This window comes from Zalophus californianus, chromosome 6 (assembly GCF_009762305.2).
Source record: "Zalophus californianus isolate mZalCal1 chromosome 6, mZalCal1.pri.v2, whole genome shotgun sequence".
NCBI lineage: Eukaryota > Metazoa > Chordata > Mammalia > Carnivora > Otariidae > Zalophus > Zalophus californianus.
Genome location: NC_045600.1, coordinates 140,038,039 through 140,055,637, shown reverse-complemented (window position 1 = coordinate 140,055,637; position 17,599 = coordinate 140,038,039). Strand labels below are relative to the sequence as shown.

Below are 17,599 nucleotides of genomic sequence, written 5' to 3'. Positions count from 1 at the left end.
TTCATCATTGCTCCGTCCACATGGGCTTTGGGCTGGGCTGGTGCTCCCGCCCCTCAGCCCTCCCAGAGGCCAGCATACTCCTGTCACCTGCCAACTATGGAGAGCTGAACAGCGGGAGAAGGGAGGGGACTCCTGAGGGGTCCCACTTCTGAGTCCCGATGCCTGGCCCCTTCCCCTCTGTTCTCCCCCCAACCCCCACCCCAGACCCATGCAGCCCCGGGCCCAGAGCTGCTGCCCAGTGAGGGGCAAGGGGGTGCCTGGCACAGAGGCTGTCTCCACGAATGCCTTTGCTCTCCTCCCAGACCAGGAGCACATGGCTGAGGCTGTCGGTTTTCCCCTTCGGCATTTTCTCTGCCTTCGGGGTGGCGGGCTGCAGAAACGACTAGGAACTCCATGAACCCGGGCTGCTTTCAGAGCTGTGGGAGGCTCCGGGGTGGGAGGCAGGGTGGGAAGGAAGCGGCCAGGGCTCTGCCGAGTGGTCACGAGGCCTCCTGGCTGAGCACCCTGGTTCCTGGGAGGCTGCTGGCAAGCTCCAGGGGTGCCCCTCCGCCCTCACCACCCTGCCCTCCAAGCTGATGACATCGGGAAGTAGCCAGCGAGGGGCAGTGCAGGCCAGTGCCCTGGTGATCTGCGAAGGAGACCGGCAGGGAGAGGAGGGACTGACTAGCTGGGAAAGGGGTATAGGAAACCACCCTAGTACCCCAGGCTTTGGGACACAGGGTGAATTTTCCGGAGCAAACTTTGGGACCCATGCTGTGGTACACATAGGCTCCTCTTAGCAGCAGATCCAGGCCACAGGGCTGCCAAAGGGAGGGCGTGGCTTTGCTGGAACTTCGTGGGGAAAATTAGTCTGGAAGTGGCTCCTTCCTGCGAGCTGTCCTTGCCAGGGATTCTAAGCCGGGCAGGGACAGAATAAAAGGCCCAGGCTGCGGTCTCTGAGTGAACTGAGGATGGGGGCTCCCTACCCATGGGGATCTTTCAGCCCACTCCTTCCTGTTTCAGAGATCGCTTCCGTGGAGCTGTATGGATTGTGTCTGGAGTCAGTCTAGAGGGGGTGGGGAGGTTTGCTGGCCTCTGGCCTCCGTCTTGGGAGCGTTTCCTAGCCACAACCCTGTTCTGGCCTCTCGTGGGACTAAGAGTGGGAGAAGCTTCTTTCCTCCGCCCCTGTGCTCTGGGATGGTTCCAACGCCCCCCCCCCCCACCCCCGCCCCAGGAATGAACTGCGCCGGGACTTGCTGGAACCCAAGGAGTCCCACTTGCATAAGGGGAAACTGAGGGCTTCACTCCTATCTGTCCACAACCCCTGTTGTGGCATTGAATGTTTGCTGCGGGCCAGTCTCATCAGCTGTAGTCACAAGGCCCCCACCGGGCCCAGGAGCCCTGAGGCCACTCTGGAATGGCCTAAGCCACGCAGGCCCTTCTGCTCCTCTCTGTAACCTTGGATGAGTCGGCCATAGCCTTGTCCCCCTGCGGAGAGCCTGAGGCCCTCACTCCTGACCCCCTGGGCGGCCTCCTGCACTTCCACACGCGTTCACTGTCTCCTCCCCAAATTTGCTTTTTCGTTCCTGACCGCGGTCTGGGGAGCCAGTACTGAGATCCACCTGCTGGCCAGCCCTGGCCCTGGCTGGCGCGTGAAACTTGAGCGGCTGGAGCAAAACGGACCTTCTTGGCTGTGGTCCCTCCCCCTTCACCGGTGGCTCTCAGCACTCGGACCCCTTGACCCACCTCTCCTAGGAGTCTGCTCTACTTTCTGTTCCTGGTTTAAATAGGGTGGAGTCATTATATCTTGGCTCCAAGCGGCCTTAGGCAATTTACTTAAATCTCTCTGGGCCTCAAGTCCTTCATCTGTAAAATGGAAATAACAAGACTGGCTCCATGGCCTTGTGGAGGCTGACCGAGAAGATACCCGGATGCCAAGCCTGGCTCTGTGGAGGCCTCAAATACGGGCCACCTCCTCATCAGAGAAGCTTGCAAGAGTTTCCTAATTGGTACTTGAGTCTTATTTCTCCTCCAATCCATCTCCAGGCAGAGGTCAGACAGGTCTCGCCTCCTCGTGGAGGAACCTTCACTGGCTCCCTGATGCCTGCCTGGCATTTGCTTCGGCCACAGTGTACCTTCTAGTTCACTGTAGGTCTTTGTGCTCTGATGTGCTCCTGGCTCTTGTGTAACACACACACACACACACACACACACACACACACACACACATACACACACACACACATGCACACAGGCATTTGAAGCATGTTTAAGAATGGACTCTGGACTCAGTGACCCCATGACCTGTGACCCTTCTCCCGACTAGGGTTGAAGGACCCCTAGGCTTTTCTGCTGAGGGAAACTGTCCAGCCCAGGACCCCTGTTGACCAGGATGGAAACAAAACACCCTGTCCAAACAGAAGTCCTGGGAGGTGGTGCCTGCCGGATGGCTGGACAGACAGATGTCAGGATTCTAAGGGAGGGCCCTGCCCCTGTTGGAGCGCCAGTCAGAAGCCTGGTTGCCCCTGCTGGCTGCCGGGGGCACCCCTAATTTTGCCTTCCCTTCCCCCAAGACCACTGTTTCAAGCCCCTCCTACGAGGGTCGGCGTCCTTGTGCCTGACGTTGAGTTAACAGTCGGCCTGGGGATTTCATGATGGCTAAACTCATGGGCAGGAGGGAGGTGAGTGCCCCCTTGCCTTATATGGGGGGGGTAAGCATACAGAACGTTTACCCTTCCTGCTCCTGAAAGTGGGGGGGCAGCCCTAGCCCACCTGCAGAGTGCTGGAGAGGGGCTCCCCCTGTTTAGTCCCACTGTTTTGGATAAACCAGAGTGCTCTAATGGGACCCCCCTCAATAACGCACCTCTTCCATCTCCCACTTACCCCTCTCCAAGATGTGATAGTAACTCCTGGACATTCCCTTTACACCCGGCTAGTATCTCGGAGTTGGAGCCAAGTCGGCAGCAACTCCTCCCTTTGGGCCCAGCTCTTGGGAGGGAAAGGGGCGTGTGTTCCTTTAAGGGGCTGGCCCGGCGGGAACGCGGGGGTTTGTCCGCAGCCGTTTCCTCTCGGGCCGTTCAAGATCCCCCAAATCCTCCCGCTTCCTGGGACCCGGACAGCCCTGGGCTGGGAGCGCTCCAGCCGTCCAAGAGCCGCCTGGGGACGGTACGTAGCTCGGGGGTGGCCGGGCTTCCGGAGCCCCCTGCGGTCCGTGCTCCCCCGCTCCTCCCCGCTTTGGGTCTCCTGCGGGGTCCCACGTCTCCCGGGGCAGGGTCGGGGAAGCGAGCAGGAGGAGTGCGCTGGGCACCGCGGGGCCGGGGCGGAGCTGGGTTGTGATCGCTCCTGGGGCGCGCCCCGGGCGCGAGTCCGGGGCGGGGGGAGGGGAGCAGCGCGGGGGTGCGGGCCGACTTGCGCGGGACCCCGGGGCGCGTCAGGGGGAGGCACATCCCCAGAGAAACCCGATGCCTCTGAGACCACCGCCCGGTCCAGCCTCTTTGCCACCGGGGCCCGCAGAATCCCTGCCCGTCTCGTGCAGCCCGGGTCCTGCAGCCTCCGGCACCGTGCGCGGCGCGCCGGGCTCTGCCCCGCGGCATGTGTCGGGTGCTCCGGGGTCCGCGGGAGCCCGGGGGTTGGGGACAACCCGCGGGGCGGCGGCCAGGCAGACCTGCGCCTCTTGGCCTCTGCCGCCCCCTCGGCTGTCCCAGGGAAAGCGCAAAGGATGCCCGTCGGTTTCAGGCCTCGGTTCGCGGGGGTTTCTGCCTTAGGGAGGGCGGCGAGTAGCGCCCTGGGTAGGAGATGGGGTCGCTCAGGGAGGCATTTAGGGCCGGTGGGCGGCCAGGAAGGAAACAGCGCGGGCTCTTGGACCCAGCTCTGTCACCAACTCGCTGGGTGGCCCCAGCAGCCTGTGTGACCCGGCCTGGACCGTGGTGCCCAGCCTGACCCCCGGGAATGCCTCTGCTCTCTGCAGCAGGGGGAGGAATGAGAAGAGCCCTGGCCTCTGCCCCGCGGACCTACGTGGCCCAGCGGACTGGGAATGCTGGTAGGAAACACCTCCGGCTTTCACTTTCCGGGGGCCGCAGTTTTCAAAGGCGCGTGTAAGCCTTGTCTAAACGAGGGAGCCCCCGCGAAGTCAAATTCCTCCCCGGGAGCTGGGGCTTGTGGAAACCTGGAGGGCAATGCTGCCCCCTGCTGGTGGATGGGGGAACGCTACTCTCCGCCCGACAAGTGAGGAGAGCCTGGGGAGCCCCATCTTCCTTCCGAGTTGGGGTTCCCCTTATTCTGCTACGGGGAAGGGTCCCGAGGCAAGTGGTGCTCGGAAAAGCAAAGGATGGGCTGCCAGGAGACTTGAGAATTTTCTCTAACCTCTGCCTGTTTACCAAAGATAAAGCCTTGGATGCTTCACTCACCTCCATACCCTTGGCCTCAGCTTCCCCGAACTGTAAAGAGAAGGCAATGGTGGCTGCTTTCTCTCCTAGGCAGTGAGAGGGGAGAAAGATTCACCGAAATAAGGGGAGACTGCACTTTTAACAGTAGTAATAACCGCTATATTTTGTGAGTGCCTGCCCTCCTGCCAGGCAGCGTTCTAAGTGCTCTGCAGACATTCTCTCCCTTAATTTTTACAGAAATGTTTTCTAGTTAGGATTGTTGTGACCTCCATCTTACAGATGAGCAAAGCGAAGCTCAGTGACTTGCCCACTGATACCCTGTTAGTAATTGGGGGGAACCAGAACCGAATCCCGGTGGCCGGTCCGATTCTAGAACCTGAAATCTGCTGCTATGTTCTTCTACCAATAAGTATTAGCAACTGTTTGTGGAGCACCTGCTATGTGTTGATGCTGGACATAATTCATCTTATATAATCCTCAGCACAGTCCTAGAGTGAGGTTCTAGTATTTAGCCTTTTTTTTTCCAGATGAGGACATGGAGGCACAGAGAGGTTGAGTAACTTGCTCAAGGTCACTCAGCAGGGTGCAGGTTTGTCTTTGCCCAGGCAAAGCTCCAGCTGATTTGGGGAGTCTCCCACGGCCCCCAGGGTAGCCAGGGTCAGGGAGCGCAGGCTGCCTGTCCATTGCTTCCCTGAGTGGTAGTGGTTGGCTTTCGCCTAACATTCAGGGTGGTCATTTGTCTTCAACCCCCGAGCTTCCCTGTTAAGTCCGCTCTGGAGACCAGGAAACTTCTGTTTCTCTGTCCTCTAGCACATTGCAACCCTTTGACAACACGGATGTCCCATATCCTATTTGCTGTCTGTTTCCCTCCCTGGAACGTGAGCTCCGGCAACTTCCGATTTGTATCTCGCATGCTGAGAACTGTGCCTGGCACATGGCACAGGATGCAGGATAAAATACCTGCTGAGTGAATGAGGCCACATTCCAGCTCCATCTATTTCCTGATGAAGACCTTCACCTTAGCGGTGCAACTGAGCATTCTTTTTCTTCTTATTTTTTAGGGAGGGGGGCGTGCCTGTGCATGTGCGTGAGTGGGGGGAGGGGCAGAGGGTGGGAACCTCAAGCAGACTCCCCTGTGAGCATGGAGCCAGACTGGGGCTCGACCATGACTCCAAGGTCACAACCTGAGCCGAAACTGAGGGTCGGACGCCCAACTGACTGAGCCACCCAGGCGCCCTGCAACTTAGCATTTCTGAACTTCCGTTTCCTTCTCTGTACAAGGGGGATAAAAATTGACATTGTGAAACCCACAATGACATCCGTGCAAGTGCACTGATGAGTGGAAGGCCGTCCTTCCATGTGACAGATCCTTATGGGATCTGTAGAGTCGAGTCCTGCCTCTGCTGTCTCGGCCACATGACCTTCGGACAGTTGCTTCATGTTTTTGTGCCTCTGTTTACCTGTGGATTAATTGGGGAGAGTAAAATTCTTTCTGACTGGGTTGGGGAGTTTTTGGAAGGGTCGGGGGAGCCGCTGGACGTGGCAGCCCTTTAAAACCGAGTGAGTGAATGTGTGCTGGGGTCTCAGAGGCTGGGAAGGGGTGCCTAGGAGCTTGCTAGAGGACCCAGAAGGTGCTACAGTCTTTTCTGCCTCAGTGCATGTTTCTGAATGATGAATGACCTCACCCACGACTGGTGAGAACAGGAGAACAGTGGGGGACTGAAGTCAGTGTGTCATGGAATGACATTGGTCCAGTGGTGATTTTTCTCAACATGCTGACATATTGGAGCGACTATAACAGGATTTCTCCCAATCAAAGAGCAAGCTTTAGCAAGCTAGGGATTCCTTAAGATAAATGCTGACAGTCCTGCAGAAAAGTATGCATACGAATATCTCTCACTGTCCAGGCTCTTTGCTGTTCAGTGTTCAAGACTCAGGAACCAAATAGATTTGGACAATGCAGCATCCCTTCCTACCAAATTGCCCCGCCTCTCAAGATCCAAACTTGTACCATCTCAAGGATGCAATGGATTTGGGGAGATGGGGGAGCCTAAACGGCAGCTTCACACAAAGTTTTCTGCTAAGCGTAGGAATCATATGGTGAAGTTGCAAAGCCATTTCCCTTGAGTTAAAAAAAAAAAAAAAGAAGAAGGTGGCTCCACCCTGGGTCAGGTTCTTAATTTTGGCAAATCTGGTTTCTCCTGGAATCCAAGGCCGCCGAAAACCTACATCTCAAAGGAGGAAGCCCTTGCCCTGATGGTGAAGGCTGCAAAGGGTAGATTGACAGGGTGTTGGGTGCCAAGGTCAGTGGAGAGTTCATGGTGCTGGTGTTTTTTTATTAGGACTCTTCCTGGTTTTGTTAACAGTCTGGTTACAAAGCTGCATATGTTTTGAGGAATCTGCCCCAGCCTTATTTTTCCCCTCACTTGTTAGTCTCCGATGCAAAATTTTGCATCTTTTTCAGGCACTCAAGTATCACCTTGTGACAGAAACACCTCCATTTGCTCATCCCAGGGAAGCCCTTTCTCACTAGAGGGCATCTGGGCCTGAGGAGCTGCTGTGAGGGGGCAGGGCACATGGCAGACGGGGGCTGGCGAGCCCTACGCTGGCAGAGGCTGCAGGTGCCCAGCGACACGGTGGGGCCTGTGACATCCAGCTCAGTATCAACAGCCTCTCGGTTCTCATTCCACTTCCTTCCTGGTTCCGGACCCTCAAGGAAGGGAAAGGAAACTCTCCTAGGAGGGCCTGCTGTGTGCCAGGCTCTGAGCTGTGTGCTCTGCACACGTCACCTCCCTGAGTTTGACATGGCTTTGGAGCTGGAGTCCAGATCCCAACTTTGCCATGTCCTCGCTGGATGACCTTGGACTGATGATTTAATCTCTCTGTGCCTTGGTCTTCCCAGCTGTAAATGAGGATACTAAGAGGTTCCACCTCTAGGGGCTGTGATCGGGAGTAAATGAGATAGTAAGGGCTCGTTAAACTCAGCTGTTCATATTTTTATGCCAGTGAGAGCAGTCCAAGTGAGGCTCAGCTGGGTTCACAAAGAGACTCAAAATGGGGTGGCCTAAATACGTTAGGACTTTGTTTCTCTCATGACACGGGGCAGATGGGGGAGGTCCAGGGCTGGTGGACCTGGCTCTGTCATTCAACCCATGATGTACATCTCTGAGACTATGGTGGCACCTCTGGTCGCCAGCAGGTGGAGGGAAAGAATACCAGGAAACGGCATCCCTAACTGTTTTAACCCAAGAGCTGCATGGGGAGCGTCTTATCTCGCTCACTGCCATTGTGCAGCACGGAGCTCCAGGACCCCTCCTCCCTGCAGAGGGAGGCTGGAATTATAGCTTTCTGCTGACTGGCCACGCACCTCTCTAGAACTATGTTACTGTAGGAGAGAAGTAGAACACATGGGTGAAACAGAGGTCATGGGGAGTTTAATGAAGTTCATTTCACACCTGAGGAAACCTGCCTGGCATCACACAGCTTGTAAGGAGTGGAGCTGGGGTTTGAACCCAGATCCTCCTACCCCCGAACTTCTGTATTAGGTTGCAGATTGTGCTGCCTGGTGGGGCTGCCCAGATCCAAGTCCCCGTGGGCTTTACGGGTATCTCCTGGGGACTCCTCTTGGACAAGAAGCGACACCTCAGGACAGTGTCCTACTGCAGTGCTCAGCACAGAGGGCGGCTCTGGGCCTCAGGGTCTCTGCAAAGGCGTCTAGGAGATCAGTGGACTCTACCTGTCAGCTTCCTCTACATCTGCTCCTTCCTCCCCAGCAAGGGCTCCTACCTGCTCTGGAAATAAGAAGGTTCCCTGCTCAATCCCACCACCCTTCCTTATAGAGTCCATGCTTTCTTCTCCTTTTTCTTTTTAAAGATTTTGTTCATTGATAGCATGAGCCGGGGTGGGGGGGGTGGGTAGAGGGAGAGGGACAAGCAGACCCCCCTGCCTAGCCAGAGCCGGATGCAGGGCTCGATCCCAGGACCCCAAGATCATGACCTGAGCCACCCAGGCGCCCCCTTCTTTTCTCTTCCCCTCCCCTCCCTCCTCCCTCCCAGTCCCTTTTGGCTGTTCTCTCCCATTCTGGTTTCCATACAGCAGGCATTCACCGGGCCACAGCCTTACAGTCATAAACAAAGGGGCAGTTCTCATGTTCTGCTTTGTCCATTTTAAATTACACCCTAAGCGTGTTTCCACGTTGCTGCATGATGATCACAGTCACATTTCCATCTAGGTGCCCGCTGTGCCCTGGCCTTGCTGCCCCACCGTCCCCCTTCAATGCAGCCCCTGGAGGGGTGTTTCTCACTGGCTCTTCTGACCCTGTGGCTCCACTGGCACCCCAGGGCCTTTGGGACAAAGGAGAGAGGGAAAAGCCTGGGCTGGAGACCCAAGGGCATCTAGACACTGGGCCTGCTGACCCCTCTCACCGCCTCCCCCTGGATCAGCCAGGGTTTTGGCAGGAAGACTTCACCCTCGGTGGTTCCAGCAAAGAGACTCTACTAAGGAAGGAGTGGCTGGCTTCTAGAGTGGGGATGGGGGGCAATGCACAGGGGAGAAGACAGAGAGACAAGCAATGGCAGTCGCTCCCCCCAGGCCTGGGGGGTGGGCAGGAAAGGGAGGAAACAGTGTCACACAGCCCAGGAGAGCAGGTGCTGGGGAGAGGAGCCAGCAGCAGGGTTGTAGTCACAAGGGGACACAGTGCTGCAGAGACACTGCTTCTCCTTCCTCCCATCTCCTGTGGGTGCCTCCCGGTGGCCGAATCCCGCTGGAAGCCAGAGGCCAGGGCACTGGGAGAAGCCAAGAGGGATCAGGGCAGAGAAAGGCACAAATGGAGAACTTCCAGCACATTCCCAGCCCCCCACGTGCTCTTTGGCTTCTGGGCCTTTGCGTTTGCCGGGCCCCTGCTGGGCACACCCCAGTGTTCTTTCCACCTGGCTAACTCCTGTGTCTTCAGTCTCGTTTACCTGCCCCTTTTCTCTACCCCACCTCTGTACACCCCACAGGGCATCGTGACTCTGCACTGAGTTCCTCTAAGGCTGCCGGCCTTTTAAATCATTAAGTGCTCAGCAAATGGCAATGAGCAGGGGGCTGGGGAAGATGCGGGGGGTGGAGCGGGGGGGGGGGGGGGTGAATGAGTCATTAGCCTTGGGTGCAAAATACAGCAGGGGAGGAGGGTGTGTGTGCACCAAAAAAACCTCGATCATCAAGATGTATTTAAATGCAATATTAAAAAAACAACAACAAACAAAACTACAGCCCAAGGGCCAGCTGCCTATTTTGACCTTGACTCAGGATAAGAAATCTGTGACCTCCCATTCCCCCGCCCCGGCAGACCTCTCGGGACTGAAACAAAAGCTTGACAATGCAGGATTCCTCTCACTAACCATGAATACACCCTGAGATTTTCTAGTCTAGTCTAGGCCCTTCGGCGTCATTAAAAAAATGCTGCTTACAATCTTTCAGATTCAAACGTGCCGTCTGAAAACTGTCGATACTGTCCTATCTCCCTGAGTAATTTTCTCCTCGGACTTCATGCCTCCTCCTGACTCCTCCCTAGGCTTTGTTGGCTTGCCTGTGGGGTGCAGTCCCCTGTTTGTTGGCTTGCTTCTGGCCCAGCTTGCCTGTGGGGTGCAGTCCCCTGAGGGCAGGGACCTGGACTCGCTCCCCTCTGCTCTCGGTCTTCTCGGCTCTGAGAACAGGAACCGCCGGGCAGAAAGAAGATGCTCCATAATTACCTGCTGAGCGAGTGGGTGCTGGAACCCAGGGGCCCCCGGCCCCCCATGCAGCAGGCTTCTCTCATTGGCTTTTCTTCTCTTCCCAGCCTGCCCGGGACTGCAGCCGTGCCTAGCGCCATGGGCCCGCTGCTCCTGGTCCTGCTGTACCTGCTGCGCTGCGTCTCAGGCCTGCCTTTCTACAGTGGCTTCTACTACTCCAACAATCCCAACGGCTGGAACCCGGGCAATGGCCACGGCGAAGGTGGGCGGCCTCCTGGCTCTGGCTCTATGCTCCGCTGGGTGCCCAGGACCTCTCCTGGCTCCTGCTGTGATATGCAGTCTCCAGGCCACGACAGGGGACAGGGCGTGGAGCCAGAAGCCCCTTCCCTCTCTGGGCCCTTGCAGCGGGCCAGGCTCATTCCTAAGAGGAGTGCAAGGGACGGCTCAGTTACTCTGTGTTTGCTAGTCTCTCGGGCTTGGAGTGCGTTGGAGCCGGATCACCTGTGCACTTAAGGAGGCTCCCAAAGTCCTGCCAGTTTTCCAAGATCTTAAGTGTGACCTCCCCCAGTGTCCCCAGTGGAAAGGGGGTTTGAGATTAGACAGATATGAGTTATCTGAATCTTAATTTTGCCATTTAGTAGCTACATGGCTTTGGGCAGGGGACTTTTTTTGGGCGGGGGGGAAGGGCAGAGGGAGAGAGAGACTCTTAAGCAGGCTCCTTGCTCAGCATAGAGCCCGACACAGGGCTTGATCTCACGATGCTGAGATCACGACCTGAGCCGAAATCAGGAGTCGGATGCTTAACCGACAGCCGCCCAGCACCTCTGGGCGGGTGACTTTTTAGTTAGCAGTTGCCCACCTACTGTGCGTCAGGTACGCTTCTCGGTGCCTTCCGTACGTGGTCTCACACAACCCTCACCAAAACCCCGGCATACATACAGGCAAGGTTGACAGCCAGCCCAACGAGGGCACCCAGCGGGCCACGCTGATGCCGGGTGCCTTGCAGCCCTGAAAGCAGATACTGAGGATTATTTCATTTCATAGATGAGGAAACCGAGGCTCACAGAGTTGAGCCAACCTCCCAGGGCACACAGATCCTAAGAACCCACGCTGAAATTTGTCTGCGGCAGGACTGAGGACCCAGCCTTCCCCCTCATCATGACATGAGCCTCCCTGAGGCTCTCGGGGAGAATGCGTTCCTTGCCTCTCCCCGTGTCCGATGGCTGCTGACGGACCTGAGCTTGAGGCCGTGTTGCTCCAATCTCTGCCTCCAGGGTCACATCTCCCTCGGCCCCCTTCTAAGAAGATACATGTGACTGCAATCCTTAATACAGTCTCCTCTGCCGTAGAAGCCAACTTTCACAGGTGTCAGGAATTAGGACCTGGTTCTCTCGGGGCGCCATTATTTGGCTCTCCACCTTCCTTGTCCCCCAGAATTTATTTTGTTAGACAATCACGACTTTATTTTTTATTTATTTTTTAAAGTTTTTATTTATTCATTTGACAGAGAGAGACAGAGTGAGAGAGGGAACACAAGCAGGGGGAGCGGGAGAGGGAGAAGCAGGGTTCCCGCGGAGCAGGGAGCCAGATGCGGGGCTCGATCCCAGGACCCTGGGATCATGCCCTGAGCTGAAGGCAGACGTTTAACGACTGAGCCACCCAGGCGCCTCTAGACAATCACGACTTTAATGAGATTCAAGGAAACTTAAAAACTTGAACTTTCTGCCCATGACTTCACCAGTTTCCCTTTAGTCCCTGCATATGTGCAAGCAAAATCACAAATAACCCCCCCCACCTGGGGAACCATTGCTAACCTGTCAGGTGGGTCCCTCCAGCCTTTGAGAGGATTGGGAAAATTGTCTTTCACCTCCTGCTCTACACGTGGTTTGGGAATCTCCCTGTCACTTCATAGAACACAATTTTTTTCCAAGTTCAATGAGTAGATATCTAGCTGCCAGGTTATTTTACTCGGCCGTGTAGTGTTTTGTCACATGGAGGCATTATGATTTAGCCCAATATTCTCAGTGTCTTCAGGTGAAAGCTTCAAGCACAGCTTTACTAAAGCATCGGGGGAAAGCAAAGGACGTAGTAGTCCCTGCTTGACAGGCTTGCCTCACGTCTGTTGAGCTTTTTCCAGATGTCCCACCTTCCCTGATTTGAGCCTCAGCACAGCCCATTGTAGCTACTGGTGTGATCCCATTCTACAAATAAGGAAAGTGGTTTGGAGAGTCAGCTGATTTCTCTAGACTAGACTAGACTTGTGGAAGGTTGGAGCCGAGATTCCAGCTTATCTGACCCCAGGTCTGTGGTCCCCAAACTTTGTGCCTACTGCCGGTCCTAGAGCAGCCTTCTCCAACTTCAGTGCCTCGCAAGGTCACCTGCAGAGCTGTTAAAACACTGATCTCAGGGCCTTACCCCCAGAGGAGGTCTGGGGTGGGGCCTGGGAGTTTGCATTTCCGCCAAGTTCCCAGTGATGCTGCTGCTGCTGGCTCAGGGATCCCCCTTTGAGAACCACTGCACCAGAACCACTGGTTTTTTCAGCATGAGAGCCCCTGCAGGGGGCCTCCTATGTCCTGCTCACCCTCCCCCCCCACCCTGTGTACCTCCAGGAGTCTAAGTTGACTGTGCCTGCAGTCGGCAGGACAGGTCGCCTGGGGCTGGTTGGCCTCGGTTGGCCCCAGCTGTGAGGGCTTGTCTCTGCTCCCCGTGGGCTCTCCTTCCCTAGCAGGTGTGCCCAGGCTTGTTGTCGCGGGGGCTGGCAAAGAAAGAGTGGACCCGGACTCCGAGCAGGCACAGAAGAATCGTCACTTCTGTCATGTTCATTTGGTCAGAGAAGTGGCAGGGCCAACATGGATTCAAGGCGGAGGGGAATAGCGTCCCTTCCTGATAGGAGATGCAAAGTCACAGTGCAGAGCGTGTGGGTACGGGGAGGGGTGCCCGCATTATGGCCATCCTTGCAAGGTGTAACTCCCGAGGCTGGGGGTGGCCCTTGCAGGGGCACGGATGCGCTGGAGCAAGTCCCCATTGGCACCCACATCTCTCCCAGGCGTCTTCAGTGGGGTGAAGCTGGTGGTAGAGACACCCGAGGAGACCCTGTTTTCCCACCGGGGGGCCAACGTGACCCTGCCCTGCCACTACCACTACGAGCCGGCCCTGCTGTCCCTGAGGCCCGTGCGCGTCAAATGGTGGAAGCTGTCGGAGAATGGGGCCCCGGAGCAGGACGTGCTGGTGGCCATCGGGCTGAGGCACCGCTCCTTCGGAGACTACCGAGGCCGGGTGCGCCTGCGGCAGGACGGGGAGCGCGAAGTGTCGCTGCAGATCCGGGAGCTGCGGCTGGAGGACTCCGGGCGTTACCGCTGTGAGGTCATTGACGGGCTGGAGGATGAGAGTGGCCTGGTGGAGCTGGAGCTGCGGGGTGAGGCCCCAGTGGGCGGGGGGGGGGGGGGGGGGCGACGTGAGGGCCCGGGCCACAGGGAGAGGGCCCCGAGAAACCATCTAGAACTCTGTGCTTTAGGCAGGCATGCGGACCTTGAAACCACCCCACAGGGAAGCTACTGCTATCATTGCCCCCATTTTACAGATGAGGAAACAGAGGCACAGGGAGGTCAAGTAACTTCCCTAAGGTCACACTGCCCATAAATGGCAGAGTAGAAGTTTGACCCCCAGGCAGTCTGGCTCCAGAACCCACTACTGCCTCTGGCTCACACCTTAGAGGAAAACAGGAGCTGAGACTCCGGCAGGTCGTAGACAGCACAGACCAAGGAGGCCGCCTGGTGTGAGTGGCAGGAGGGGTGGGCATGGGGCACGCGGCTGAGCCCTTGTCCCGTCCCAAAGGAGTGCCCTGCTCAGGCCCAGAAGCAGACCCCACACAGGCAGGTTTTCTGATTTGACAAGAGAAGCATATACTTTTATGTGACATCTCTGGACTTTTCTGTAAAAATCTTCTAATGAAAAAAAAAAAAGCGACACTCACAACTCGGTGTTGTCCAAACCAGCCAGAGTGCACACGCCACACCTTGTGTGGGCTCCCGTGGGCAATCTCTGGGGGCTGTTACCTTCTCTGTCCCTAGGATGGGCTGTGTGTTCTCATACCTGTCACACCTGCGAGGGAGGCAGCGGGCACGCACAGAGAACCATGGTCTGGCTCCACAGCCACCCCGTCCCTGCTTGGCGCCCTGGGTGGCCGCCTCCCCCCCTTGGAGCTCCCGTCCCCTCCAGTGTGAGATGAGGGCCTCCTCCACCTCCCTGTGAGGAGAGGAGGATGAAAGGCAAGTCAGGGACCTCTACCATCAGCATCCACCTGTCTGGCCCAGACGGCAGCCAGAGGGGTCACACTCCTCCTCCCTGATGTCGGGTATGACGGGGATGGGAGGGTGCCCACGTAGTCAGGTGAGAAGACTGTGTCCTCCTGTGATGGAAGGGGTGAGCGACCTCTGTGGGGTCTCTTAGAGAGGGACACTGATGTCTTCCACAAGAGTGCCGCCCTCGTGACCTAAGTACCTCCCAAAGGCCCCACCTCCTGAAACCAGCACATGAGGCCTTTGGGGTTTCAACACAAACTAGGGGGACACATTGAGACCATGGCACTGGGGTTCTTACAACAGCCCTGTGAATTCAAAGACGTAGACTCCGTTTTGGACCCGGACGGGAGATGACGGGTTTGCTTCTCTGAGGGAGTGTGTGTGTGTGTGTGTGTGTGTGACCCGGACGGGAGATGACGGGTTTGCTTCTCTGAGGGAGTGTGTGTGTGTGTGTGTGTGTGTGTGACCCGGACGGGAGATGACGGGTTTGCTTCTCTGAGGGAGTGTGTGTGTGTGTGTGTGTGTGACCCGGACGGGAGATGACGGGTTTGCTTCTCTGAGGGAGTGTGTGTGTGTGTGTGTGTGTGTGTGTGTGTGTGTGTGTGACCCGGACGGGAGATGACGGGTTTGCTTCTCTGAGGGAGTGTGTGTGTGTGTGTGTGTGTGTGTGTGTGAGACCCGGACGGGAGATGACGGGTTTGCTTCTCTAAGGGAGTGTGTGTGTGTGTGTGTGTGTGTGTGTGTGTGTGTGTGTGTGAGACCCGGACGGGAGATGACGGGTTTGTTTCTCTGAGGGAGTGTGTGTGTGTGTGTGTGTGTGTGTGTGTGTGTGTGTGTGTGTGTGTGACCCGGACGGGAGATGACGGGTTTGCTTCTCTGAGGGAGTGTGTGTGTGTGTGTGTGCGCGCGCGCGCGCGCTGGGGCAGGGGGCAGGGACTGGGGTCTCCAGCCCGCTGCGAATTCAAAGACGTAGACTCCGTTTTGGACCCGGATGGGAGATGACGGGTTTTCTTCTCTGAGGGGGAGAGAGAGAGAGAGAGTGTTGGGGGGAGCATCCTTTCCAGTGGGGCAGGGGGCAGGGACTGGGGTCTCCAGCCTGCTGGGCCCCTGCCCACCCCGTCTGGCCCCCTTTCCTCCCTCTCCAGGTGTGGTCTTTCCCTACCAGCACCCCTGGGGGCGCTACCAGCTCAACTTCCTCGAGGCCCAGCGGGCGTGTGCAGAGCAGGACGCGGTGGTGGCCTCCTTCGAGCAGCTGTTCCGGGCCTGGGAGGAGGGCCTGGACTGGTGCAACGCAGGCTGGCTGCAGGACGCCTCGGTGCGGTACCCCATCGCGCGCGCCCGGCAGCCCTGCGGCGGCCTGGGCCTGGCTCCCGGGGTGCGCAGCTACGGTCCCCGTCACCGCCGCCTTCGCCGCTATGATGCCTTCTGCTTCGCTCCCGCCCTCAGGGGTGAGTGCGCCGGCCACGCGCGGGCCTGGGTGGGGGGCAGCATCTGCGGGGTTTCGGGACCCCTCTGCTCGTCCCGCCGGCACCTTCACCTGGAGGTTTGGAGCACCTGCAGGGCTGGAAGCCACGTTGGGCTGAGTTCTGAGTGCTTTACTGCTGCTTCACCGCGATCCCTGGTTTACTGGGTCATCAGACATTCGTTGAGAGCCCACTGCGGGCTGGGGCCGACACTAGGTTCTGGGCATCACAGACAGAGCAAGCCCCGTCTGTCCTCACGAAAAGGATCCTTCGTGGGAAGAGAAACAAATAAAAACAGAAATTCGTTCATTGTCTCATCCCAAGCATTCAGAAAAGTGTCCTGGCACATAGTAGGTACTCAGTAAATGATTTTTTTTTAAAGATTTTTTTTTTCTTAAAAGTAAGCTCTACACCCAACGTGGGGCTCGAACTCACAACCCCAAGATCTAGAGTCGCACGCTCCACCGACTGAGCCAGCCAGGCGCCCCGGGATTCAGTAAATGATTGGGTGGGCGAGAGACTCTGATTGGTGCAGACTAGGCGGGGTGCCCACCCAGGGTGCAGTTAGGGAACGCTGAGGTGGAGTACAGACATGCCCGGAGGGACCCCAGCCCTCTGGCAGGTGGGATGGAAGCCTCAGAGAGGGGGTCGGAACTGGGAAGGTACGTTCCCAAAGGACGCATGGCAAGTGCCCGCAGCCTGGTGGCTCCCTGGGCTCGTCCTTGCCCGCTCTGTTTGGGGAGGTCTGATGGGTGGGCGTTTCTGCGGGCCCCACTGTCCTCCCTGGCTGCCCCCTCTGCTGGCCAGCCCTCACGCCCCACTTTCCCACAGGGCAGGTGTACTACCGGGAGCACCCTGAGAAGCTGACCCTGGCAGAGGCAAAGGAGGCCTGCCGGGAAGACGGTGCCCACATTGCCAAGGTGGGCCAGCTCTTTGCTGCCTGGAAGTTCCGTGGCTTGGACCGCTGTGATGCCGGCTGGCTGGCAGATGGCAGTGCCCGCTACCCTGTGGTTCACCCGCGCCCCAACTGCGGGCCCCCGGAGCCCGGTGTCCGAAGCTTCGGCTTCCCGGACCCACAGAGCCGGGAGTACGGAGTATACTGCTACCGTCCCCGCTAGGGGTCCCGGGCCTCCCCTCTCGCGCTGTATTTATTGAGTGGTTCATTTTCCCTTGCAGGTTGGGGCAATTTTTGTATTGTTTTTATACTTCCGAAGTTAAATTTTCTTAAATTACTTTTTTTTTTGGTAAATCCAATATTCCAAATCCTCCCTTTGTTTGGGTGGACACCCCAAGGCTCCCCTGTTCCAGGAATCCCTCTGCCCCTCTCCTCGAGGCCAGTGGAGGTTCGTGGGCTCACAAGGGCTCTCTACTGTCACTGAACGCAGCCCCTCTCCCTGTCTCCCCGTGACACATGGTGGCTGTCCCTGCCCCTCCACCTCAGCCCGGGGTGGGGGGCGGTGTCCAGGGGGCCCTGGAGCTGGGCATTGTGGTCTCCTGCCTCCTCCTCTGCGAAGCTGCTGGCCCAGATCAGGGCAGCTGAGGGCTAGGGCTGGAAGCGGGTCCCTAGGCTTCTGCGTGAAGTCCCAGGAAAGGGAGAAATTTCTCTCCCGGTTTTTCCCTTCTCTCTCCAAAGAGTCTGTATTTTGTCCTCCTTTTTCCCTGCTCAGGGAGTGGCCCTCAGGTGTGTGTACTTTCTTTGGACAATAAATGGTGCTGTGACCCCCCCATCCCTGTGTCTGGCTCTCTGCCTCGTTCAGTCC

The 17,599-nt window shown here is 57.3% G+C and overlaps 1 protein-coding gene across 3 annotated transcripts; it reads left to right on the top strand.

The window, feature by feature from the left end:
• The first annotated feature begins 2,267 nt into the window (after positions 1–2,267).
• Positions 2,268–17,559, top strand: HAPLN3 (hyaluronan and proteoglycan link protein 3). Of its 3 annotated transcripts, none has more exons than XM_027572788.2 (5): positions 2,268–3,144; positions 10,183–10,337; positions 13,122–13,433; positions 15,522–15,824; positions 16,671–17,559. In XM_027572788.2, the coding sequence occupies exons 1-5, from the start codon at positions 2,819–2,821 to the stop codon at positions 16,955–16,957; spliced, it is 1,383 nt and encodes a 460-aa protein (XP_027428589.2). In that variant the 5' UTR covers positions 2,268–2,818; the 3' UTR covers positions 16,958–17,559. The 3 variants fall into 3 exon arrangements, with proteins under 3 accessions (XP_027428589.2, XP_027428588.2, XP_027428590.2); XM_027572787.2 differs by having other exon boundaries at positions 2,270–3,144; positions 13,122–13,490; XM_027572789.2 differs by having other exon boundaries at positions 2,270–3,144; positions 13,122–13,490; positions 16,676–16,835.
• Positions 17,560–17,599: the final 40 nt, after the last annotated feature.

What these genes read in the sequence shown, in the direction of transcription:
- HAPLN3 (XM_027572787.2), top strand. Translation starts at nt 2,819, where the DNA reads ATGGGACCCCCCTCAATAACGCACCTCTTCCATCTCCCACTTACCCCT. An exon ending in CCAAGAGCCGCCTGGGGACG is followed by an intron (nt 3,145 to 10,182) that starts GTACGTAGCTCG and finishes TTCTCTTCCCAG; the next exon opens with CCTGCCCGGGACTGCAGCCG. An exon ending in GGTGGAGCTGGAGCTGCGGG is followed by an intron (nt 13,491 to 15,521) that starts GTGAGGCCCCAG and finishes CTCCCTCTCCAG; the next exon opens with GTGTGGTCTTTCCCTACCAG.